The 27,845-nt window shown below is 38.8% G+C and overlaps 1 protein-coding gene across 2 annotated transcripts; it reads left to right on the forward strand.

Moving 5' to 3' along the window:
• Positions 1-2,330: 2,330 nt before the first annotated feature.
• adad1 (adenosine deaminase domain containing 1 (testis-specific)) lies at positions 2,331-19,716 on the forward strand. Of its 2 annotated transcripts, none has more exons than XM_044364010.1 (13): positions 2,331-2,433; positions 3,654-3,891; positions 4,129-4,269; positions 5,322-5,492; positions 5,982-6,053; positions 8,527-8,652; positions 11,838-11,961; positions 14,560-14,730; positions 15,011-15,086; positions 15,265-15,421; positions 16,005-16,239; positions 18,441-18,573; positions 19,061-19,716. In XM_044364010.1, the coding sequence occupies exons 2-13, from the start codon at positions 3,714-3,716 to the stop codon at positions 19,172-19,174; spliced, it is 1,698 nt and encodes a 565-aa protein (XP_044219945.1). In that variant the 5' UTR covers positions 2,331-2,433; positions 3,654-3,713; the 3' UTR covers positions 19,175-19,716. The 2 variants fall into 2 exon arrangements, with proteins under 2 accessions (XP_044219945.1, XP_044219946.1); XM_044364011.1 differs by lacking the exon at positions 2,331-2,433 and adding an exon at positions 2,444-2,563.
• The last annotated feature ends 8,129 nt before the right edge of the window (positions 19,717-27,845 follow it).

Consider the following 27,845-nt stretch of genomic DNA (forward strand, 5'->3'; position numbering starts at 1 on the left):
GCAAATGACTTTTCTTGTCACTGTAAAATTAATGAAAGACCAAAAAATTGGCTATTATTTTAATATACAAATGTGAAGTAAGATCATTACTTCTCTCCTCTGTTACTGTCTCTGTCTGAGGGAAGGAATGTTTTCTTGTTATTCCTGATGGGGCCTACCTTTCTTTCCATCCTGGTTTAGGTCAAAATAAGGTGATATTCTGGGCTATATCTGGCTTGGGGCTCTTGGTTTCCTGAGTCCTTGGGAGATGTGACTCTTGTTTAACATACATGTGCATGTAAATGTATGTCTTGTGGCTGTGTGCCATTGGCTGTAATCATATAAGCTGGTACATTGACCAATTACAGATCATTTCTCTGTTCCTTCTGCAACTATAATAGAATAGGGTTGCTCTTTGTTCGGGGAGACGAACTGATGCAAATCTTTGTGCGTTCTGTGTCCTTCCTGTACAATAATAATTTTGAATCTTCAACCCAGAAATGTTTGTGTATTATTTCCTATGTGGTTTTAGCGTTTTCAGACAATATCCAGGACACCACCATCTGCAGATCATATGAAACAGCGTTTGGGATATCAGGATACGGTGGTTAGATATTTTGCTGTGAGATGCTCGCCAAGCGCATTCGCCAAAATGGTTTCAGGCTAAAAAGTAAACAGTCCTCACCTGTAGGTGGCAGTTACCATCTTTGCATATAGAAAACTATGCATGTCTACATCTGCAGGCCCAAACTGCTGCTGCTATTACTTTCCTTCCCGACAAGTGATGCAGGTTTGCATGTGTCAAACTATCTGACAGTGACCAACAACTAACCCTTGCATTCTGCTAAAGGACCCATTACTTGATTAAGATTCCAGACCTTTGAACGTGGCCTACATCACAGATTTGTTTATTTTAAATAGAGTAAAGTAAAAGAAAACAGCAATTCAGTCTGATTATCAGGCTATAATGTCTGAGATGGCTATGGCTCAGGTGATAAAGTGGGTCATCCACTAATCGGAAGATCGGTGGTTCAATCCCCAGCTCCTCCAGTCGAAGTGTCCTTGGGCAAGATACTGAATTGCTCCTGAAGGCTATGCCATCAGTGTGTGTGTGTGTGTGTGTGTGGGTGAATGATTAGAAACTCCTGTTGATGAGCAGGCACCTTGCATGGCAGCCTCTGCCATCAGTGTCTGAATGGGTGAATGTGGTACGTAGTGTAAAGTACTTTGAGTGGTTGGAAGACTAGAAAGGCATTATATAAATGCAATCCATTTACCATTTACCATGATAACTACAGTCTACAGCATATACAGGAGTCTCAGGAATGAAACACACACAGAGCATTTTTGATGCAATTTAAGTATAACATACATAACATTTGGAGAGAGCGTTACCTGAGATTACCTTCTCTCTCTCTAGTTACCCATCCATTAACAACTTATGCTTTACAGCAAGACACACCTCTTTACAAAGATTGGTTGTTTTGAGATAGCATGATACTGTCTTTTCAAGCTACCAGCCTATCCGGATATACTGCATATGTTCAGCACTCATCATTACATAAGGTCATTACTTACTTCTTGTTTTTCACAATGACAATGCTACTTTAACAGTGGCTATTAGCATGTTAGCAGCGGTGGAGGTGGTACTCAGATCCAATACCAATACAGTAATGTAAAAATACTCCATTACAAGTAAAAGTCCTGCATGAAAAATCCTACTTAAGTAAAAGTACATAAGTTCAGCAAACAGCAAAATGTACTTAAAGTATCAAAGTAAAAGTACTTGTTTTGTTCCTCTGACTGATATATTATATATGACATCATTAGACTACAAAATGCAATTTCAGAAGAAATTGTGAGTGATTGCTGAAAGCTGAATAGACTGCTAGCTGCCAGCTAAGACTGCTAAATAGCATTAGACACAAAGTAAAGCTGGTGGTGCTGGGATGTTTTGCAAATATGTAATCATAAACCAAGATATTGGGCAAAATGAAATATTGATTAGATGGTGGTACTAGATGAAAGATGGGGATCGCCAGTCATTAGACTTCATCCTCAGGGAACTATGTATGTCTGTACAAAATTTCACGGCAGTTCAGTATTTGTTTTTATAAGTATTTGTTTATATGCAGACAATGGTCAGGGCCAAAGTGGTGGACTACTCTGAATGACTAAAGCTAATTCAACAGAGGGTATCCTGAAAATGACTTAAAATGATGCTCAGGAAAAAATCCTAGTGATAATACAGCTTTTTGTAATGGAGAGGCATTTTCTGGAAGGCGATTGTGGTTTCAACTTGTCACTACAACAAAATCGCACAGCACAGCATCGACAATTTTCCAAACAGTGTAGATCGTCGCGTTATACAAACGATCTGTGGTCGCCGTCAATCAAACGTACAACCAACGGACTCACGTCTGACGCGTTAACGTTCAAAAGCCTTCTAGACCGGTGAGAGCGGGCTCGAGCATCTTTCAAAAATCAAACTATTTAAAAATGTGTTGTGTTGTTGTCGAATTGAAGGTTTTACATACTTTAAATACACACTGTGAATTAGGACAGGTAGCGCTTTGAAGGCGTGGTGAGTTTGGAAATTCTGTCAAATGTTTAGCGTTAGCTGACTGCACGAGGTATGACGTTAGTTCACGTGCGTTTCCAAAGTAAAGGGTTAGTGGCCTGCAGCTAATTAACGGGACGGATAGAGGTGTTGCCTAAGTTAGCTCTTAGTTACTAGGTTAGCATTGACGTGAAGTTTAAGGCACTGTTAACAAGTTAACATTAACAACCAGTTTCCCTGAATGGTAAAGTAACGTTAATGCTAACTAGTAGCGTTAAGTTATTTTAAACTAATTAATTAAAAAAGCAGCTAAAGACACATCGTTCTGTCAACCACCAAGTTATAAGTTACACTGTATCAGCGTTTTGTTTTTCGTTGTGTATTTTTATTGTGTATTGTGTGTTTTAGTTTTGCACTTTTTAATTGTGTATCTTGGGTGGTCACTTCATCTGCTATATTTTCTTTCTTTTTGTATGTGTACAATATACCTTGTTAAGGACTTTTTGACGTATGTCTATGATAAGCACTATAAGTTACAAATAAAATACTTACTAAATGTTACTTACTTAAAGTAAGTTCACTTGATGACAAGGAAAAAAATCTTGTAAATCTAAAATTGTAATTATTTACAGGGTTTCAAACAGGGCACGAAATTAGCAACAGCCACTAGGCAAATTCTGGTAAAATATGCAGTATCTAGTAGGTTTTCTTCACTCACTAGCAAAAAGAAAAAAAAAACCCAAAACAATGGTAATCTGTTGAAAGGCTGAACTTTTCATTAGCCATTCGGCCAGTGGACAAAACAGTTAATTTTGAACCCTGGTTACAAATAACCTGTTTCTAAGAATATTTCTATTGGTACTATTTTTATCAGATATGAAATAGTAACACCACTAACAGCAAGCTAGACAACTGTGTGCAAGTAAAGGGAGGTAATAACTTGTCAAAGTAGCGGTAACTTAATTACTGCAACCACAGTTTTGAATTATAGGTAAATTACACTTGGACTAACCACTAAGTTAGTCACCAGATACCCTTGAACACTTCGAGGAGCTAACGTGTGTGATTGTCAGTATTATGAAATTTGAGGTGTGGTTACCTTACTGCTTTTCAGGTCAAACTTTGAGTACAGTATAGTGTTTTCCTGTTCTCAACGACTGAAAAAGCTTTCTGGATGTTGCCATCTGGTGTGTCGTTTCGTGGTTCCAGAGGAGCCTGTTTTGCACAAATTCTCATGAAGAATTTGCCTGCATCGTCGTCAGGACTGACTAAATCATGTGAACCTCCGTCCACCCTGCCTGGTCCTGGCAAAGATGTCTTTGACCAACAAGTGAAAAGCACATTCAAATCTGGTGAGTTTCAGAATGTGATTGGCTTGAATGTCACAGGACTCTATCAGCAGTATCTATCACCAGTGATAATTCATTCAATAACTTACCCGGCAACTTCTAGACATCATTCATCCCCTGTGACGTTTCTGTCGCAGGGCAGTTAACATTTTATTATAGTCAAGTAGGAAAATCTAGATTGGTGTAAACTTGTGATCTTCCCTTTCTGTGTTTTTTTTTTTTTGTATTTCACCAACTAAGGTGCTCCTGACAAGCCAAAAGCCACAACCAAAATGCTGATTGACAGATACAAGCGCGGCGAGACGAATGCTGTGTCCTTGCTCCATCAGCTCGCCCAGGTTTTGCAGTTCCACCTGGAAATGAAGGAGACAGTGACCACAGGTAAAGTTCAACATGTCTAGGCACACAGAACAGGCCGTGGCGCTTATGCCAACTTTAATCGGCAGCTCTGTAATCAAAATACCGTGTGTACCATCAATATCATTAACATATTTTACACAACTTGTTGTGGCTGAATCCAAACAGAAATGGGGTTGCACTGTCTGCCAACACTGAGAAGCTATAAAAAGACTAAATTAAAGTTAGTCACACATACCCCCCAACTGCTGTTGTTTATCAGCTGAGATTCAGTATCATACCTGCTCCCTCATGCTGGGGTTTCCCCACCCTTGCTGCCACATAACAAGCAGCTTGCATGCACAGCCAGACGCACAGCCCGTTACTGCAGATTTTTTTTTAGGTCTGCAAGAGGCAATCATCATTGAATAATCTGGCTATTAATTACTTAATCAATTAGTTGTTTGATTATTTTGTCTATAAAATGTAATAGATTTAGATTGCTTGTTTTTTTTCTGGATGACACACCAAAAAACCCAGCGGTATTCAATTTACTATCATATAAGACAGACAAGAAAAGCAACAAATCCTCCCAATTGAGAAGCTGGAACTAGGTAATGTTTGGTATTTTTGCTTGGAATATGACTTCAAAGATATATCAGTTATCAAAATGGTAACTGATTTTAATTTTCAGTTAAATTTTTTAAATATGAAAAATTGTCCATGCGTACCCGTTCTTCCCTCTAATGTACAGTATAACACAACAGATCGTCATGTATCAGCAAAGTACCTCTAACACCACTCCCACTGGCCACAGTTGCCATCACGCAATTCAAAATAGTCTGTTTTCATTCTAACCATGTAGGACATTTACTGATTTCCCTGACTACTGCTCCCATCTTTGCATGAAGGTCCTAGTTAGTTAAATCAGCATCAATACTGTTTGCTTAGGATGAAAACCAGACACTTGGCTCTTCACATGATTCCTCAATCCCAAAAACTGTTCACTTCCCATAATGGCTGACTTTTACCATCCACTGCTGTAGCTGAGGATTTAGTTGCTTTTAATTTCTTTACTCTTGTTGTCATTTACTCAGGCAACATACTAGGGCTTTATTTTGCCTTTTGTGTGGTCATTGATGGGGTTGAGTACAAGACTGGCATGGGAATAACCAAAAAGGAGGCCCGGCTAAAAGCAGCGGAGCTTGCTCTGCAGGACCTGCTACCCACCTTGGAAAGTCTGAAGTCTGTTCTTCCTGGGGCGTCAGGTTAGTCTATGAATAAACTGTTTCTGTAGCAGACTTTGATGATTCCTCTCGTGGTGGTAAAGGTTACCCTCATTTACCAAATTGGTTTCTCTTTTTGCACAAATGCTGTTGATGATACCTGTCACTGTCACGTGGGGAACCCCCTACCCTGGAGGTGTCACGAAATCCCACGCATGGTGTTGTTTATCAGTTACGATAAAGGGGAATCTGTTGATAAAAGAGGTTTCTAGCTATAAGGCATTGACATTGTTTGCACTAGAATCATGAAATGAGTAAGTGAGCTGAGAGTTAAATGACTTTGTGCCTTTTTTTAAAGAATATGATTAATATAATTACAATAAAACTTTAAATAGACACAAGCCCGGCCCATAATACGTAATAAAGAAGCTACAGGCTCCCCTTACAGCAGTTACAGGCAGGTAGAGGTTGATTAATGGGAAGGGCCAGCAATTACTGTTAAAAACTTAATTCTTCTGTTCTTTTTCTTAGATGTTCCTCCGCCCCTGCCAGTAAAAGAGGAACCCTCCATCTCAGAAGTCCATCCTTATAGATCTATTCATGGTAATAATGAGTTTCATTACAACTCTCTGTCCTCTTTGTGAGTTGGCAGTACAGTGCACCCTAAAGTATAAGTATGTTCATATAGTTTAAGAATTTAGATTTGATAGAGAGAGAATCTCCCTGGTTTGTGGTCTTCGATGGTGTAAAACATTCAATCAGATGTTGTGTTTTGCAGACGTTCACACTCATAAGCCAGTGGGATTATTTACAGCATGCATGCGTGTGACACAGACCAGTGCGGAATATCTAAACACAGAGCATCGCTCTTTATTATTATTATTAAAAGACAATGGCCCTGTTTACACCCGGTATTAACATGTGTCTCGGGTGATCTGATCACAAGTGGACAGCTTTAAGTATGTCTGTTTACACCTGGCATTAACATGTGGATCTCACTTCCCCGCTCTATATGCAAAGAAACAGAGACATCGTTTCCGTTTTCAAAGACCAAATTCGTTCGTTATTCGTCCAAAGCTGTGTTCAACTTGATAAATGTTCAGGATGTGTATAAATGTTCCACGTCGAGAGAGACAGATAGAGAGAGAGTTATGCAGCGATCTCCCAGCAGCTGTGTCTCTCCATTCAGAGACACTGTAACTTCATTGATTATTTAAATCTCAGACACGCTGACATGGTCGGTCAGGATCTGATGTTTATTAATGTTCTGTATTCCTCTACACATGCAGTAGGTTATCTGTTACACACAAAGTCCAGGTTCATACAGTGAAACTGTTTGGAGTAAAGCAGTCATCCTCCTGATAAATCCTGAGCTCATGATGTCGAGCAGCGCAGCAAAACTAAAAAGTGTCGTTATCAACTTGACAGGACAGAGGAAACTGTCCAGCAACGTTTAGCTGCTGAAATATTTTTTTAGACAGACAAGTGAAAAATTAATGGTTTAATTTCAATTCTAATTGTCAGTTTGAAGAGGGAAACCGGTCAGGGGAACGAGAAAAATGGGAGGTGGCTTACGTTTTTAATTCATATGAAAAACAAAACAATTTGTTTATCCTGTTATCAAACAAGTTGAACAGCTTTAGTTGGAGGGTCCTGTGCCTAGTCTGCTGGAAAATAGAGGACGTCGGTTGAGTAGGTGGTCCTTCAGTGTGGTCCAGGACGTATTGCGTTTACACTACTAAAAGAGTGTGGCCACATGCGGCCCAGACCACCTCCGAATGTGGTCTGAGCGATCGGATCTCCGTCCTGAATGCGTCTTGGGTGCATTTACACCTGTACTTAGAGCTGTCCATACCGGGTGTAAACCTGCTAGTTTAGCGTTAGCATAAATTGTCACAAGAGTTTGTGTGGCCCTTAAGCGGTGACTACACACCTGTAACTCGGTCTCAGTAAAGAGTAAGAGGCTCCACTGTGCAGCGCAGCGAATCTACACAACATTTTGTGACAGTTACACTGCACGTCCCTTGTCTTCTGCATTATCAGTTCATGTATTTTTAATCAGTTTAATTATTAACAGCAATCAACTGATAATTGATTAATCATTCTTTTCTCTCTGTACCAGAAGGCCCCCCAAATAAATCTTGTTCTTCTATTAGAATGAAACTTATTAATATAAACTCACATACAATATATTTCTGTATTATAACCTTGATTTTTTTTTTTTAATCATGAAATTATTGCAAACTCATGAAAAAAGTTGGAACAAATATAGCACTTTCAGGTGTGTTATCTTCCCTTAATCTTACATGTATAATGATAATTAATAATAAAATAAAAATATGTGTAATGAAAAGTTATGTAGATGGTTTGATTATTCGAAAGAGTAAAAACTGACATAAGCTTTGCAAAACAGAGAAAGTATCAGTTTCATGTCATAGATTGAAAATGGCATTGAAACGACAAAATCAACTTCCTCCATCAAAACACTGTTGATCGAGAGTATTTAAACTTGACGGCTGCATCAGAGGACATGGTTGTGTGTGTGTGGAGTAATGCTGAGATCTCATTATTTTACAGTGTTATTTGTCTAGCAGGCGTCAAGTCATGTAGCAGATGGGCAATATGACTTGGCTGCGGCTTGAAATGAATTTCAGTCGAGATTTTTTTTGCTTTCCACCAAAATATAACATAAACTGTGTTTTCCATTTGATTTGTCAGTTGTTGTGCATATTGTGTTTTTTTTCTTTATTGTATAGTGGATACAATGCACTTCAATACAATTCTTGACCCGGCTCTGCACTGTCTAGACTGATGTCTCCCTTACATTACTTTTGTCGCAGTAAGATTACATTAATTCTAGGATGAGCTTTTCCCTATATCCTCTTTCTAAAATCGACTTTAAATCCACATTTTAAAGCTGTTGTTTAAAGATTATGCTCCACACCACCCTTGGGGGGTTCGCATCTTCGTCCCCCTGATGAGTTTGCATCCCTGTTTAATGTAACAGTGGATTTACCTGAGATCAAATAATGCCCAGTTGCATTTTTATCTCTTTTATATTCTTGTTGATTTTCAGAAAGGAAGAATTCCGCCAACCTTCAGTTTCCACAGGCCGTCAGGGATCAGCTCACTAAACTGATGAACAGCCACCCAGAGTTCTCTGTCTGCGCGGGCACCACGGCGGCATTCATCGTTCAGACTTGTAAGTGAGCTCTCACAAAGGAAAAAAAAAAAAGCTCTGGGATGACGTGTTCTGAAGGTTGGTTAGTAAAAGGTTGTTTGTACAACTTGTAGTTTCATTTGACTTTTATCATCCTTTCCTTTTAAGCTGATATTTTCATTATCAGATGACTGAGATTTATGATACAAAAACTCATTTCCATCTTTCTGCCAACTTAAATTCAGTCGCTCGGTCTTCCCTGGTATCAAGAAAAGAGACCACATCTCCTCTTTACTGGCCTCCCTTCACTGGTTACCAGTCAAATACCGACTTAAATACAGATATAAGATTCTTTCTTTTTAAAGCTGTGCATGGATTGGCACCAGACTGCATCTATTGTCTCCTCCGTCCATATTCTACATCAAGAACCCTCAGATCCTCTGATCTGTTAATCCTCTTTGTTACACGTTCTCAGTCAAAATCTGAAGGTGACCCAAGTTTTTTTCCCTTGTTGCTCCCAGACTGTGGAACAGTTTGTCCCTCACTGTCAGATCTTTCCCAACCTATAGAAACTTTAAAATCCTGGCTTAAAGGTCCAGTGTGTAATATTTAGTAACATCTAAAAGAACAGACTTGGTAAAAATTGGAATAGATTATTTATAAGTATATTTTAATTAGTGTCTAGTCAGCTGAAAATGATAATTGTTGTGTTTACCTTAGAAATAAGCCTTTTATATCTACATGAGAGCGGGTCCCCCTCCACGGTGGCCGCCATGTTGCATCGCCATGTTTCTACAGTAGCGCAGAACGGACAAACCTAACACTGGCTCCAGTGAAAGCCTTACGCGTTTTAGATTCAGTGGGCGACTACCGGAAATGCACCGGTTTTAAAACGAAGAAGAAGAGCGAACCAAACATTTTGTATCGTGAGAAGTTTTTGAAACCAAAATCTGATAAATGGAGGATCATACTTATTTAGAAAATCACAGGAGCGTGAATTGTCGTCGTCAAAGAAACGAAAACACGAAGAAGCGAAACGAAATCGGGACAAGCGACGGCATAAAACGAGGATAAACCCAGATGGAAATCCCTGATGAGAGAACTGTTTGCAGACTGACGCCGAAGTTTCCTGTTTACTGCTGGACAGGTAAGAGTGTAATGTATATTTATTTTGCCCCTCTGGTAATGGTTCAAAACCTAGATGATGTACAATGTTTATTAGCAGTACATTAGTTTCCCTGAAAAGAAACGCCGCCACGTAATGGTAATGGTACTGTCTTCCACAGAAGCAGTTTTCCCTGCAGCTGCTGCTCTACAGTATTAGTCTGTTCAAACAGACTAATGATTTGATAGATGATTCTGTCTTTATCAGAATCAACTCTGAAGAACGCAGAATAAGCTGTCAAAATGTTTGTGTTTGAACAGTAAAAGCTGCATGTTTATGTTATCCTTTTATTGTCCAGATTGAAAAGGATGTCCAAAAATGTTTCTGTTAAATAAAAGATACTTTTATTTACAAATGTCATTATTCTTAGTGTTGTTTTTTTTATATTTTTATTTTGTGGTTCAAACTAGTGAATTACAGTTCACATAACCTGAAGTGGCAATGAAAATGAATCCATAACATGTTCTACTGTGCCCTGTTCTGAGGATCAGTGGTATTCCAACTTCAATACTGTTTTATCTTGCTTTATGATATATAAATAATGACAATATAAGTTAATGGTGGAAGTGGTAATGACAATATACTGACTGCAGGGAAGTACTGCCATTGTATAAGTATATATTAATGTTTTTCATTGCAGTTATCACAGCACATCTGACATTTAAATTGAACAAATGTGAATATATAAACAAAAAGTTTAATAATTATCCAGAAAAATATATAAATATAGGAAGTGTATAGAACAAGTATAAAATAAATAAAATATCATAAATGTAACAAATAAATATGAGATGTTTTGATGTCTTGATGATGAACAGGCAAGTGTGTGAGTACCTGAGATACTGTGTGGACGTTCCAGAGGACCTGGAGGGAAACTCAGAGGCCAGGTGTGAAACCAGTGCGATGTCTTTGGAGGACAAGGGAACTTGTCCCTGATCCTCCAAACACAGCAACTGGGGACGACAAGTCGGTTTCCCTGGCCTACAGAGCCATGTGAATGGCATGTGAGCCTGTGAATGCATAAAAAGCATTTTCAAGACAGTACTGGGAGAAGTGCGGTATTATTATTACACAATCTGCAGGGTACTGGCCACCACGTTTCCTCTCCCGGTCCGTAGGCATTCCAGCAAACGGTGGGACACCATACCTGCACTGATGCATCATCAAGGCATCAAAAATGAATCCTGGGTGCCTCTGAAGCAGTTCACTGGTGAGCTGCCTGTGCTCCTCCAAGGTCATCTCTTCAAGAAGTCTCTGAAAAAATAAAACACAGGAAAAACACAGATAAGGCTTTATAAGTCATAAGTTTCATGATATGTTGGAAATATGGTAATGATAGAGCAGAATATGGATTGTAGGCTGTCCAGTGTTCCCAAACATGTTAACAACAACAACATGATTTCTAAAAAAGTCAAAATATTGCTGCTCGATACTGTTCCTATATAGTATTTATATAATTATTCAGTAGTGTTGCTGATGTTTTCAGTAGCCTCTTTTATACAGAGAACCCGCATTATAGCCGTAAAGAGGATCCAAGGGGAGGACATTTCTCTTCGTTTGATAACGTTAAAAGTAAAGTTAGACTTTTCTGTCGGCTTCCCGACTCATTTTAAAAAGACGAGAGAGAAAGAGAGAGAGAGCAGCTGTGGTCGAGTGAGCTAGAGGGTGATCGCTGCTAGTGAGGAAGCTGGTGAATCAGATCAATAAACGTTGTTATTTCCTGATTGTTTTACAGCAGTTGGCTTCTAAAGCACAAACACACCCACACAGCTACTCAACCCTGCAGCTGTACGCTGCACCCTCTGATTTGGTCTGAATACGGGCCAAACAGAACAGTGAGGCGGATTACAGGCGCAGTATTCCCGCCTTGAACGGGCTGTGTAAAAGGGGCTACTGACTCACATTACAGAGCTGTGTTGCTGATTCCATTTGGTCTGCTCAGGAAATAATTATCACGCTGCTACTTAACAATACTATAACAACAAAAACTAAAATGCATACAAACAATCTTCAGGTAAGTACAGATACTGGACAGTATTTACCTGTCTTTTCTGTTTTTTAGCCGGCGGATGTGAAGTGGTCGCTCTCGGCACCGGGAATTTCAATACCAAAGAGAGCGCATCGATGAGCGGACGCATTGTGCATGACTCGCATGCAGTGGTAACTGCAAGGAGATCACTTATGAGGTTAGTTGCAAACACAACCATGTGTGTAAATCTGTTATGTTTTGCCTAGAAATGAGTCATTGCCTCCTCATTAGCCTGTGATGCAAGTATTGTACTGAACAGTGAAAATACTGTATATCATGACCCCCCGAAGGGCCCCAAACCGCAAGACTAAACAATTACAAAATTGTTAGATGTGGTTACATAAATGACATGTTTTCTGAATATGTTCCTGTTGCCAGTGGGGTACACTGGTACAGTATATGTGTACACGCACACATATACTGTACATAGACTACATAACTACATATAATGTAGACACAAATGTGTCTGAGCACAACTCTTAATGTGGGTACATTTCCTGCAGGTTCATGAAGCAGTCCCTGATGCTGTGAGATCATGAGATAATGTATGTCTTGTCAAATCTGATTGTCATTGTTAACAAGCTGTGAATACAAGTACATTCAAGTTTATTTCACATTAAGCCACAAACATTCATTGTAAAGTTATTTTTGAACATAACAGTGACAATATCCTGGATCAGTTGTCCTGTTGTTGTTTTCTGAAAGGATGTATAGCTTTTGTAAGTTAATTTAACTTTATTTCAGACATATAGGTCCATATCAGTATAAAAATGATAAAATACAATACAAGGACAACAACAAAGAGAGATAATCATTGCAGTTCAATAGTCCACATTGATTAAAACAGAGACAGACATTTGTTCTAGTGTTCCCAAAAATAAGAGGAGTACCTTGTGTCACTTCGTGTAGGCTCAGTTAAGGCCATTATGATTACATCTTTTTAATCAAAGAAATGACACATAAATTTGTACATAAAATTCCTCAACACAGCTTGAAAGGTTGGAATATTACAAACATGACTTGCACTTGTCCATCTTGGGAGCTCGAGCAAAATTCTGAATGCAGACACATTCAGACACACTCATTCCATCCTGGCCTGAAATTATGCTGTTTAGCTCTGTTTGACAAAATGATTTACTGCAATTATTTAGACAGTTCACAATTTTATCATACATTGTATTTAGATCACTATTCTGGGTTTGGTTCTTGCAGTTAATGTTGCCACACAGAATAGCATCAAGTGGTATATCAGAATTACTTAGGAGCTTGTCAATAAGAACGCATCCTGCTTTGTTCTCAGAGCTCTGACCTAGATGCAAGCCATGCGAGTTATATGACACAACTAATAGTCCTGAATCACCATCATATCTACAGTGCAGCAGATGCCTCAGGCACACACACATTCCTTGCGGCAATAAGTGTTTTCACATTTCTTCATAAGTCGTATGTTTCCCCCAGCGCTGGTTCCAACAATGCTTCTTGTCTTCTTCTCCTTGGGAGGATTCAGACGGGGTTTGGACCGTATAGTAGCATTTCCAGTGACATGTTTTAGATGGCGGCCCTCCTTTACTACACAGCTCTGCACAGGTGACACTGCTGCGCCGTTATTCCGCTCTGCATGCTCTCTCTGCTGCACCGGTGGGCAGGACCGAATCTCCAAGCGCCTGCGTTACACTTTTCACACCTCAGCGCGGGGCCTCCTCTCTGACCTGGGGAAAGGGTGCACTCGCTCCACCTAAACCAGGTTGCTCCAGGACCGAGGCTTCAGACGCCTTCATTACACTCTCTATACCCTGGCTCAGGGCCTCCTCGCTCACCGGGGAATGGGCACACCACTCAAACTGCTCAGTCACTCACAAGTGTTAGTTTCTATCCGCTGTTACTACATGGAGATCCTTGCAGACATTTGTCTGCACAAACATAACCTGTTTCATGGTAGAAATGTTCAGTTTTCCCGAGCAGGCAATAAATGTCAAGGCTGTTGAAAGTCACTGGCTGAAATTCATCTAAATAATGAGACATGACACGAGGGATGTTTTCACCAGCCTCATTAAGTAATTTCAAACAACTCTTAACGTTATTTACATTTTTTTGTGGCCCTTTATGTGATACAAAGCTTTCAGTGGAGCTTGGGCAGAGTTCAAAAAGAGCTTTCTTGGAACGCTCAATCCAGTCCAATAAAGTTATCTTCCACAATAGTTTTGCCATCGACAGCCATGTAGATCTCTGGTTTTATTCAAGATTTACTCAGAGCTGCCAGCTGCCTCCGCCATCTTGTATTTGTGTTTTTATATATCAGCATTAAAAATTTATATTGCTCTCATTTATAGAAACTGGTATGTTTTAAATTAAGAAAACATGCAATAATTTAACACAGCCGCTTAAATTTAACAGGTTTCTGTTCAGCACTGGTATCATGCAAGTGTTGATAGGGTAAAATAGTGGTTTATATTTAATCTGGTTTTAATACAGTAGGTTTAAAATTGAGAGCTAACCTCAACAATGTCATACTTTAATTTCACAAATATTTTAGGAATATTTCCTGTTTAGAAGCCATACATTTTACTATTTTGAAAATAGTGCACATTCAACTCGCAACTCTTCAGCTGAAGTATAGATTGTTTCACCGGATTATTCAAGAATCAATTACCATTTTTCCTCTACAGCAAAGGTTTTCACCTCCGGACACTTTTACCACAAACATGCACTATTCCAGATGTAAGATCATGATGAGCCATTCTCATGATGTTGTCAGGTTCCTGTACCGGCACCTGCTGATGTTCTTCAGCAAAACAGCCAATCTGACGGAGAAGTCGATCTTCCAGCAGAACAGCATGAGTGGCCTCCTCAGCCTGAAGAGTGGCATCACCTTCCACCTCTATGTGAACCAGCTGCCAAAGGGCGCTGCTCAAATCCCCTCCAAGCTGTGAGTGTTTGATTCTCTGATTCAGGAGGATCCTAGGATGATCGTACTGCTGTTCTCACAAGGTCTTGGAGAAATCTTTTAAATTATGGGATAGTTTTTTAGGTCTTGAGTAAGGGAATGGTCATAGCACAATTGGTTATAAACCCTATTTTGTAATAGAAGCATTGCTGAGTGAAACAACCTGAAAAAACCGGAAACAACTTGTAAAGTAGCATGAATCATATTTCTATGAATTCAAATATTTCAAATTCTTTTCCTTATCTCCCTGCTCTATTCTCAGGCGCCTGAACCCGCTCTCCATATCAGCATGGCAAGTCAACAACGAGATCAGCCTACACCTATCAGTGGAGGGCAAGGTATTGCTCTGTTACTTTCTCTCATAGGGGATTTTTAATGTTGCTTTTATGGTATATGCAAGTCGAAGTATGCTACATATTTCTAAACACATTATGGAGTCTTCATAATGTAAGTCGCATTGCACATGTTAACTGTATTATTGCTTCATTACCACAAACTGATTTGCTTCTTTTCAAGGTGTTCTCAGTTTTCTCATCAGCCTTTGAGCACTCTGCTTCCAAGGTGGTTAGCATGTCCACCACAGACAAAATTACCCAGTGGCAAGTTTTGGGCTACCAGGGAGCCTTGCTCAGCCATTTCATCGAGCCCGTCTACGTCCAAAGCATCCTCATAGGCAAGTCAACAAGTCAAATCATGCTCCACAGAATAGGATTATCAGGCTTTTTCCTGCATAGGGAATTTGTTTTTACTGGTTCACTGAACTCTTTCACTTAATTGTGATGGTTGCTTATAGTGAGGGCAGAAAAAATAATATTTTGCCGTCAAAATGGATGCTGTATATTTTTTAAAAAACTTTTTAACTAATTTGAAAACCGTGCATTTTGAAAATGAAAAAAAAAAAAACGGTATATAAGATTTGAGTCCACAACCTTGTACATAAACATTAACTAGTCAAAGTCATTTTCCTACCAAACTGCCTGTTTTTTAAGCTGTATGTACAGTATACATGTAGTATAGCCACCCATAGCCAGATGAAGGTGTGACCTCTATCCATGCACTTGCAAGAGATCATTTTGGGGTGAAATGGGATGAATCAGCACCTCTCTGACACAGTATCAATATTAACTTAATTGGATAATCTGTGGTATTTATTTCAGAGATAGGGGATGTCTATCAAGGTGTAATTGACAATGGAAAATCATGATAGTAAATTATTTGTCTGTTACCTGTTCTATGCTTTTAATTAAATCTTCCAGGTGACTCAGGTTGCAGTGATATTCGTGGCATGGAGATCTCTGTTAGCCAACGCGTGGAGGGGATCACCTCCCAGCTGCCCATGTTCTACTGCATGATGAGGCCCCACATCAGCTTGGTGCCTTCTGTGGCTACCAACAGTGCTAGCGGTGGTCATTTGACCTATGGCATCAACTGGAGTGAAGGAGACAGCTCCCTAGAGGTTGTGGATGGTCTGGAGGGAAGGACCATAGAGGAGTAAGGATGGCTATATGGCATGTCAAGAGTATGGTGTCATACTGTATGTTAAAAAACAAACAAACAAAAAAACGCATGAAGCTTCTTTATCAGACACTTGCGGGCAACTAGTTTGTTTTCACATGTTTTTTTCCATTCTAAAATTGTTTGATTGTTTGAGATTGCTAGTTAGCCAGCAATAGAGACAGAGTGCGATTAAGTCCCGCCCACCCCAGAGGGGAAAATAATTCATTGCTCTCAATTGACAAATTGAAAGGTGCTTCCTTGTCACTTCTGTCTGTAAGCAAACAATAGAAAGATGCCTAAAAGATGCTGTGTGGTGGCAGCTACCCAGAACTAAGTCTTTATAAGCAGCTGAACCAAAAAACGGAGCCTTTTAAGAAGACAAAAGTGGATACAGAGCTGTATGGTGGAACAGACAGACCCGAACTGTGCTGCATGAACAGCCTGCAGCTCAAAAACCTCTGTAAAAAAATGACACATACAGTATACCTGGACATGTTGCTAGTCACAGAGAAAAGGCAGGTTGAAAGTCAAAACAGAGCAGCTGTTTAACTAGCTAACCTGCATTCAGCTGAAATGCTGACTGCAAAAAGAGCCTGAATGGGAAATGATTGCATGTCTGTGCGTGTAATTTCCCTGACTATGTGACTATGTTTACAAACTGAAGTTGCCATATCAGCTATAAAAAGTGTCAAGCCAGACTGTTGAATGTAGTGCAGTTTCCTATACAGTTGTGTTGTCTCTACTGTAGACGTGATGTCAGCCCTTGAATGTATTGTACCTTAATGTAACAGGTTTCAGCATATGCTATAAGCTACCTTTTCCTCTCTGATAGACATAGGGTACTAAAATAATCCTTTACATGCTGAAATCAAACGTTTTTAGCTAGCTACAGGCATTTTGTTAGCATTTCAGTTGTATATTATGGCGACTATTGTTTTTCCCCTCCGGTGGGTATGGTTTTCAGAGTATGACACGTTGTGTTCTGTCTCTATAATTGGGTAGCATTTATTTAAAATAAATGGACATAAACATTAGGGATGTCAGTTTCAGTTAATTTTGCTCTCTGGAGAGAGACACCCATGAACTGGTAACTAACTGGTTAATTTTTGAGAAAAGTTGTGATGTAGCTTTCATTTATGAGAGCTGTCCAGCAGTCAGGGGTCAGAACTAGCCTGTCTGCCATGGTTAGCTTAACATTTAGCTCATCCTTCTTCACCTCAAAGTGTTTTCAGTGTCTTTAGTCACAGTAGCTCTCAATGGCATGACATACTCGGGCTTGAGGTACCGGACTAGCTCTCTCAATCTCTTGCCCTCTACCACACTGATTGTGTGGTAGAGGGCAGCATATCGGTCTCAATCATTCAGCACACCAACTGGATGATGGCCTAATAACAAAGTAACACCTACGTTGTTATTACAGAGATGAGAGGTTATTCGGGTCATCATACGGAGATCCAGGGTCCTGCAACAGTGGAGCAAATCTGTTGTCCAGTTGCACACTTGGTTGTTGGGGAGGTTTGTTCTCCCTTTCGCAGCTGTCCAAGGCTGTGACCTACTAAGAACAGGCGTTAAAGAGACACTGTGCCTGAATGATAATTAGGGCACTGGGCTCTGCCTGTTACTGGTCCTCTTAGGCTTTGCGCCAAGAGAGTTCCAGGGAGGACTACCACTCGTAGATATATTATCCATACGCAGCCCTCCTGTTTCATGGTAATCTTGTTGGTGGTTATTAGCCATGTGTTGGCATGCTCTTGTCCACTCTTCTCAGTCCATGGTAAAGTGGTGTCATTCCCACGTAATCCATTCACTTCCACGTTCACTTCTAACTGGTGAATTTTGGTTTCCAGCGCTGCAATGTTCTGTAGAAGTTTGTGGTAGTCATCCGTGGAGAAGAAGGCATCTTGCTGCTAATTAGCTATAACTAAGTGCCATGTATCCAGTCACTACAGTACGGGCTTATGCTGTTAGTAGGCCATACTCATGTAGTACTGAGGAGGTCATAAAAATGTTGAAATACGTATAGCCTACTATACCTACAAAAAATTACAGTCCAGTTATTTAGCTTTATAAGATTTTTGTCAAGCTAAGTTGAAGTGGCGTGGCAAGTTTCTTTGTCAGTCAGCTCTGTAGGCAATAGATAACTTAAATTTACTTTTCTGCTTATCACTAGCTATTTCTTTACACTGTCATTGTAGGTCTCCCTTTAAGAGTGGTCCTGCTCTGGCAAGCCGTCTGTGTAAAGCAGCAATGCTGCACCGCTTCAAGTTGGTGGCCAAAGAGGCCCAGAGGCAGGATCTGCTGGCCACAAGCTCCTACAGAGAAGCCAAGGTAATCCCAACAGCTCCTCCCTACACCTCTGTGTAATGTGTATCAAAGTAACACTTGTATTACAGCATTAACATACATTGCAACACTGATCCACTGACATTCACTTTGTGTGTTCATCAAAAACAGACTCTATTTTGGAATTAATCAGCACACTGACATGTAGTATTAAGTGTAATTCGCAGTTCCCAGTTTGCCAACCACTGGTTAATCTGCTCCAGTCATATAGTTCATTTAATTTTTTCAGTTGTTTTTATTTTAGAAAAAATAACTTCCTGTGTGGTCTGACTAAGATGTCTATATATAATGGTTCTTCCTTCCTTAAATGAGAAGCACTATATTTTTGCAATACCATTTTTTCCTAACCTCTCTACATTGTTTGACACCTTCAATTGATTTTGTGAAGAAAGTTGTACATTTGCTTTCAAAACATTTTCTGTAAGATGTGTCATAGATTCATATTACTTCTATTTTTATTTTGTCATTGAAGAGGATGGCGAAGCCATACCAAGAGGCGAAGAATGTGCTGAGGGCTTACCTCCTGCAGCAGGGCTTTGGTTCCTGGTTGGTCAAGCTTTCGGTTAGTGATAACTTCAGCATGTGAATAAAGACACTTTATCACTGGAAAAAGTCTGCATTCTGGGAGCAATTGTGTTCAAAACTTTAAAAGCAAGTTTACTTTGCGAGAAACACTTGTTGCTGGTAATAAGTTTCTGTTGTGGTTCGTTCATGTTTTAAGAGCAGTTTTGTGTTTGTGAACTCTGTCTGTGGTCTTCAGCCCTGAAGATTATTTTCAAAAGAGAAATACAAATACAATAAATTTGTATTTTCAAAAAAAAGAAAGCCATTTATAAGGCAAACAACATTGTTTGCAGCCCAGAGCAGGCCTTTTTCTGTTACGCTTCTTTCAGTTGATATATTTATGTATATACACTGAATAGGGGGATGCGCTACCTGTATTGTTTTACTGTTCAAAATAGTATTTCATACTATTGTGTGTAAAGGAAATGACCTTGTAGAGTATATGGTCATAACTTTTGTATCCTACTTTTGCAGTCCTTTATGGTCCTGGAGGCTCTGCAGCATTACAATTAAATTATGTTGTAATTGTTACATAAAAGACCAGCGTTTGGTCTCATGAAGTTATTGTTTTGCGTTTTCAGTTCCTTATTTTGGTCCATATTCAAGCAGTTTGATTTAACACTCTACACGATTACAGTCTTAGTAAGTCATGGCTAACACAAATAATAGAAATCAATAAAGATAAATAATTCCAATTCAAATGCTGGAACAGAGTACATTTTTATCTTGCAAAAATGCAAAATAACCAAAGAACACTTTAAAAGTCAGAGCTGACTACACGTGTCATTGTATTACAACATCCACCAAAAACTACAGAAATTTAAATTTTTAAAAAAGCTGTCTAAAGCTGTGATAATAGGAATAGGAAAGTGTTTGCACAGCTTAAAGTGTTCAAAATATGAACATTCAAAGTAGCCTCAGTACAGATAGAAAACTGTTATCAAATCAACATCCATGGACTAATGTCTAGGGTTCACATTTGAACTGGTACTGGTACCGGTACCTGGAATTTGCTAACGTTACCCAACGATACCTTTCTTTGGTTTCTTTGTTATTACAGAGAGACCGTAGGATTAGCATGCTAGGCTAACAGTCTGTCAGCTGTGTGACTTTACATCCACGCTGTGGCATCTTTTAGAGCACACAAACACCACAAAAACACATCACCTGCCCTGCACGGTGCTGTTAAACCAGAGTAACTACAGCTACACCTTTTTATACAGTCTGTGGGCTACACACGGCATAGCTATGCTAACACTGCTAGCCATGCTAACTAGCTGCTAGCCACAGTGCAGGCTGGTAAAATGGATTTGTTGCATCTCTTTATATCCACGAGTTGGTGCTCCTGTCAGTGTTGGAGCCTCCTTGTGAGATATTTCAGTCGGTAGATGTGTGTTTGGGGTTTTGGACTTATTTTGGGGCTGTGCTAACTCTGTCACTCTCAGTCCTGCTAGGTACCGAAATTTGGCACTGATTGTTCTAACATGAATCAGTGCACAGTGGTGTCGATGTAATTTGGCCGGCACCCTTAAAAGTACAGAGTTGGGCACTCAACCCTACTCAGGTCCACATCCAGGGTAGACCAGGTACAAAAACATTGGCTAAGGGTCTGGCTAACACCCAGAAACGAACAAGACTAAAAACATGGCTGAGCCAAAACAGTACATCAGATAGGGCTAAAAGGATCAGTCGATTGGCATTGAACTTACAAGTCAGTCTTCTGATGGATTGTTTTTTATAACTTGCTTTGACAAAGTAAGATATACAATAGACTGTTATATTGAAAAAGATAACTGAATATCTGCTATCCCATGTGAACTTGCTAACATGCAACATGTGTTAGCTTCCCTTACAAGAAAAATTTCCCCTGCTTTCGTAACATTAGTCCAAACCATTGTTCTTGCATGTCAACAGTTAATAAGGAATGATTTGCACTTGCTCAGGAGACGTGTAACTTGTATGGTGTAAATTGTTTTTGCAAGATATAGTGTAACTTCCTACTGCACTATGTGCAAACTAAACTAATTTTAAAGTTACACATACAGTACCAGCCAAAAGTTTGGACCCACATTCCCTTGAATGAGAAAATGTGTCCAAACTTTGGACTGATACTGTAGCCAGTGCAACAGGCCTTTGCTGAACTTTAAACAACTTGCGGTTGCTCTCTATAACTGGTTGGTAGACCAGCAGTAAATTTACCAGCAGTTGATATCGATAAGTGCTGATTTCACATCTTTTTGGGGGCATTGTAGAATTGGCTCTTCAAAGCCTGTCCACAGGTTTTTGTAAAAACAGACTGTATTATGCAAAGATCTGACTGCCATTGTCATTGGATTCAAACCAGTTGACCTCTCATGTTGATGCAAAGTTTGCCTCTCTTTACACATAAGCACTCAGGAAATGCTTTGGTTTCCTGTGTATGCAATGCAGCGGATCATTTTCTTCAGAGCAGTCTTGTGAATGGAGTGGTGTGTTTACTTCCTACTGGTTTGGCTTACAGAAGGAATTACCTGTGCATTCAGGAGCTGGTGTCCAAGGATCAAACCTTTCCATTGTATGTACAGCTCCAGATTTCATACTATATATTTTTCTCCCTTTTACCTCATTGCATTTGCATCACTTGCAGCGCAGTGTTACTTTAAGGTGTAATGCATTTTTTTTATCTGATGCCGATGTCTTTGCATTTGATTTTCTTGAGGAGAAAGTCACGATCATCGACCAACTTGCATCAAATGGTGATGTAGAAAGAAAATAAAATAAAATAGTGTTGGCTTGATGTACCTTACACTAGAAGGCCTTGTTTTGGAAGACGCTACATGTAAATTGCCCTCCTTTCTACTGCAGCCAGTACATTTTGTGAATATTTTATGTAGTAAATTTATTGTTTGTCAGTTAGCAGGGACAATTTTAATATTTGAAAGACAAATAATTGACATCTGTCCTGTTAATTAGAAGAGAGACATCTCCCAAACCTAAAGAAATCCTCCCTTCCAACCGCCCTTTTCAAAGACTTCCTTAATGCTATGTTGTGTGCATTCCATAAGTGCAGAGTACAGACTAACATGAGGCAGCTAAAAGTTGAAAATGGCAGCTCAAAGTTGAAAATGTCACCAACCCACAATATTTTAGTTCTGACATTTTGGCTGATTCTTAATGTGTAATTTCTATGTGTCATTATTAATTAAATGCCGCCTTCTCTTGTTTCTTGTGTTGGACTGGAATCTGTTTTGGCTCGTAGCATTTCTCATTGTGCCTACTACCCTTAATGTTATTAATATTAGTGTTATTTATGTAGTTTTTACATTATAGGTTTTACATTTGTGAGTCAGAGCCTTGTCATGTATCACTAGGATCTGTGATTCAGTTCTTCCATAACAGACGTAGATTCATCCAGTAAATCTGCCTGAGACAGATATGAGAATATTTTTAAGTGTCTATTAATGCACAGTAGTTTTCAACAATTTTAATAACTATTTTAAGAAATATTTTATATAATTACCAGTGGTTTCACTATATTTTCATACATTATCTGTTTATACACCAGCCTCCATATATGGGTGCCCACAGGAGGAGTTATAGTAGTTGTGAAATAAATGAATAAAAACCTGAATCTGCTGACAACTACATTATAATGTGTGGAAAGTTAAGTGTTACTTAGCCCAACCATCCCCCTTTCTGCCATCAGTCACTGAGGTGCTACTAGTAGGTTTAGAGATAAACAGGAAACGCAACTTTCTTGATGTGGTTACAAAGTGAAAACATTTGAGACCTGAGCTCTGTGAAGCTGTAGCACCTAAGCTGAGGTGCTGTGCAAGAGGATTTGTAGTATACTGCATTCTTGTAAATGTGGTTAGATTTAGAACTTCATTGGGCACCTTGGTGTATTTTGATTGCCACTGTTTTCTCCTTGAAATCTACAGTAGCAAATGTTTAAACAAAAGGTCAAATAAATTATGTCAGCGTATCACTATAAGTAATGTAACAACGCACAAAATGGCTTCTTCATGATATGGGTGAGAAAAAGGCAAAAAAAACCCTTAAAAATCTGAAAATATTCTGTTTAAAAGACAAAATAGTAACTCTCCATGGCATAAATAAGTGTTCATTGTTTTTTGGGAGGTGACCAGACTGTCACTAGTCCAATTTGACACAAACCATATTACTATGCCACCCTTTTCATATAATAAATATCTATATAGTAATATTGTCTATATGCTCATGTAATGTACTTTAAAATAACATCAGCTTTTTTGCAGTACATTTAGCAGTGCACGCTGCACTGATGTACACTGATGAATTTGTAGAGTTTGCAAATTGCAGCTTACATTTGATTTGTCTTGAATAGTAAGGTTTCGGGAAATATCCAGTGGAAACAGGTGCTGTTAGCATTAAAAGATTTGAAAAACTCAGCAGCAACATGTCTTTCCAGAAATCTACCTGTTGTTCTGCTTAATCAGTTTACCCGCCTGTGGGCAATTTTCAGGGGAACTACATTTTACTGCATTGATAGTCCAAATGACAACGAGCTCTACAGATTGTCCTAAAGTAGCGGTGTGGGGGTGGGGGTTATGAAAACTGTCTTTTTCTATTTCACACTATCCAAACACATTTTCTGGCTAATGTAATGTGGATAGTTTGGGATTTTTATGGTGCAGCGTTGGTCATTGCAATGGCGGTGCTTACTGAATTTGCTACTGCTTTGGTACCTCTGATTGGCTGCTTATCCACAGCAGCGGCACCAAAGCTCATATTGAAGTCTGCCTGTCATGCCAAACTGACAGAGAAAACATAAAACATTATCATTCTGAAACAAAGTTGAAATTATTAAAACTGGTGATGATAACCATCCACTGAATAAACAAAAAGGTGAATTACTTTCTCCTTAAAACGGGGACTTAGCAACAAAAGGAAACTTGAAACCATGCAATAGTTGGCTAATGGAAAGATAATTGCATTGGCCCTTTGAAGCTGGTCAATGCATGACCTTTTGTTAACTGTACCATGCTGTAACCTTACCCAGATTTTGTTGAATAAACTTAAAACAGAACCACAGAGGTGGCAGATCAGAAAATACTCATGAATTATCTTATGATATAATTATCACATGGGTTGTTTTGGAACCCACTGACAAACTGACATCCTGCCAATATGAGCAGTAGTTCAGAAAACGCTCATAAGTGTAAGTGTGAAAGACGATGACAATCAACACTTTATGTCGTTCAGATATAAGGTTTTTGTTGCATTTTAGACTCAAACGTGCTTGTAAGTTACACTGAGTTACACTAAGTTACTTGCATTAACCCTTTGAACCCGAGTGGTTAGTTTGCAGCCTTATAAGTGTCATTACTTTGTCACAGAGGTCACAAACATACTGCTGGAATCTGTGCAGCTACTCAGAAATCTGATTAAAAAATGATGCTCATCATAATCATAAAAGGTTGACTTTTTCTGTGCTTGTACTTTGCACATCCATTTCAGTGTAATCCTTCGTTCGGCTGTTCCTGTTAGGGGCCACCAATGCGGATCATCTGTTTCCATCTCTTCCTGTACTCTACTACTGCCTCTACTATCTCTTCCTCAGTGTAATCAGGGCCTGTTATTAGCTAATGTGGCATTTAAAATACATTTAAATTACTAAAATGGAAATAAATGGGTACATTTGTGTAACATGACATAATAAAAACAATCATGTAGTCATGCTAATAATTGTGGAGACACAAAAGCATGGGTCTTAAAATGAGATTTAAAAGTAGTGCTGGAGTGAGAGGACCTGACCACTATTAGATTTTGGCTAACCTGCCAACTTACAAACAGTAAAGTTGACCTACTTTTCTGCTAAGCGCCATGGGACTGTACAGAATTTGTAATTGTTCCTAAAATAACTTGACAGTGTCAATGACTAATCACTGACTTGGTTTTCCATACAACTTGCGGACAGCTTGACTACTTCATTTGCCCTTAACGTTGAGGAAATTCAGCCGCCTACAGAGGCCACACACCTAATCCTCTCTCACATTGATGTCATCTCTGCTAATACTAAGAGGTAATATCTGTCTCTATGACAGAATTTGTATTGTATCTTATTTTATGGGTAGGTCAATCCAAAACATAATGCAGAGATGCATTAATCAATTAATACACAAGGGCTAAACAGTTTTTCAGACAAATATATTTGTAATCTTCTAAGGACATGCCTTCAAAACATTCTACTGTCAGCTTGTTTTTCATTATTTATACATATTAATATTGGCAATACACAGAACTCTTTTAAGACAACATTTATTAAGTTATATCTTTAGGTTTAGAGCACCAAAATACAGCATATTAAATAAACAATAAATATATAAATAGAAATTTAGAGCTTCACAAGAACTTACATCAAATACATTCTCATTGTTGGACATGTACTGAGAACTTTTAAATACAATTCACATCAGTTTCTTATAGAAATTACAGAAATATATACAGTACTGGTCAAAAGTTTGGACACACATTCACTTAAGTGAGAAAGTGTCCAAACTTTTGACTGGTACTGTATGTAATTGTCAAAACATAAGATTATATTAATAAGTACTTAAACAAAAAAAACAACAAAACATTTAATATGAATATTTGCCTTGTCTCCATATTACAGTGACATGGTTATAAATGCAAATATTTTAGAGCAGTGTTAATACAAACATGTGTAGACGTTGCTTGGTTACATAAAACACTTTGATACATTCTTGAAAAGTTGGTTTGCTTTAGAACCAGTGGCTGATTACACCATCTCCTACCAGCTGACGTTTAGTTCTCCATTCTTTGCAGTACACTGTAGCTGTATAGACTTCCTGCAGCATTTCGCTGTACTGATGGTGAAGCTGCGGCGCAAAGGTTGAAGCTGCAGCATAAAGGTTGCCCCTGTCTTATTGACCCGAGGCTATTCCTCTCTCTTGACCATTTATTTGTTGAAATAAAGATTTCGTTTCCTTCAGAAAGTCCTGGAAAGAAGTTTCAGGCAATCTCTCACAGGCACATTCACTGGAGTTTGTCAGAGGCTAGTGGGAGAAGACGATAAGTCAGTTAAGTCCTTTTGAGCAAAGTTCATGTTGTGTTAATCGCACTTTTTTAATCATTGGCGCATGATTTGGTAACACAGAATAAAGAAATACTTACGAAGGTCTTATTCCGTTTCTCGATTTCTGTAATCATAATTTCAACCATGTCATTTATTTGTTCCTGGCCATCGCATTCGATTCTGGCTGTTCCATCAAGTTCTCTCATAGCGCAGTCCAGTGCTGTAGTAAGGCAGTTTTCCTATGTGTGAAAGAGAAAGATGTTTTAGCTTTGTTTTACTGCTCTGACTGAGAAAAGAAGCTGTCACAGCTGTGAGAAGTACCAACACCTGCCAAGCTCATTTCCTGTACTAGAGAACCTTTTAAATGTGGTTTAGAAAAGCTCAACTAAACCTGAAGCATGAGCCTCTTTGATACTGGGGAGTACCCGATATGACTTTCTTCTGTTCTGACTTTATATTCACAATCTGATCAGTCTGTCATCATCATCATATTTGGTTTGTGATAGTACATATATATACAATATTTCATTATTACTTGCGACTCACTGAAATTTCTGGGAATGTATTATTATATTTTAAAGTACTGTAAATCTAAAAGTTTTTCACTGTTATCTATTATCTCAAATATTCTTTCTCTATAGTTTAGAAATACTGCTTTAGTCTAATTTTGAGATAACAAAATGTACCCTTACCTTCACGTTTTTTGGAGTATAGAAAGTTGAATCACTCGGCTGTTTGGACAGAAGAAAACATTGAACTGTATTAACAACTGGCAGAAAGTATGAAGCACACTTAGCAGAAAAACAATATTCAGCTTGAAATTACTTACACAGTTGACCTTATTCCTCAGAGAATCGAAATTCCAGTTACTGGGGAGTACAGCAGATCTTACTTGAAGACAACCAAAGAGAGCAACAGTCCAAAAGGCGATCCTGATAAAGTGTTCCATATTCAGTCTTGAAGGCTTGTCAGTGTAATAAGCAAGTTGGTTAGTGAAAGTGTTGTATTGGTTTACTTAACCTCTGGGCTGCATTGTATTTATATTGCTGTTGGGTGGAAAGGGTGGGCTGAATAAGTTGTGTATCACCTAATGCATACAGCATTCTTTTTCCTTTAGGTGACTCTTGGGATTTTTTTTTTTTTTGTCATGATGCTACTACAACGTGGTAAAATCCCTTGACTTTAAGTTCAGCCTCTTTGTGAAACTAGGTTGGCTGTGGTGCAGAGGGTTTTTTTTTTTTCTCACTTTCTCTCTTTGCTCTGTGATGAATGTGTAGCACTCAGTATTTTTATACATGTTAAAACCTGGTGGTTTTTGTGTTATCTTAAGTTGATCTGCACAAATTAGCTTTTAACTGTGCTTTGAACTTATTTTCATGCAAGTTTTATGCATCTGTTTTGCAAGCAAGCAAACTTCGTGTATATAGCACCTTTTTAGAACAGGAGTAAAAAGAAGAGGAGACTAAAAACTAAAATAATTGAAATACTATACACATCTTAAGATGTCCTGGCTAATTGACTCACAACGTGGGCTACATCTGGATTGTTCAAATCTGCCAATAAGTAATTCACCATGATGTGATCAGTGGAATATTCACTGATCACACCTTAATCAGTGGATAATATTCGCAACCGC

The sequence above is a fragment of the Thunnus albacares genome, chromosome 10 (assembly GCF_914725855.1).
Source record: "Thunnus albacares chromosome 10, fThuAlb1.1, whole genome shotgun sequence".
Lineage (NCBI taxonomy): Eukaryota > Metazoa > Chordata > Actinopteri > Scombriformes > Scombridae > Thunnus > Thunnus albacares.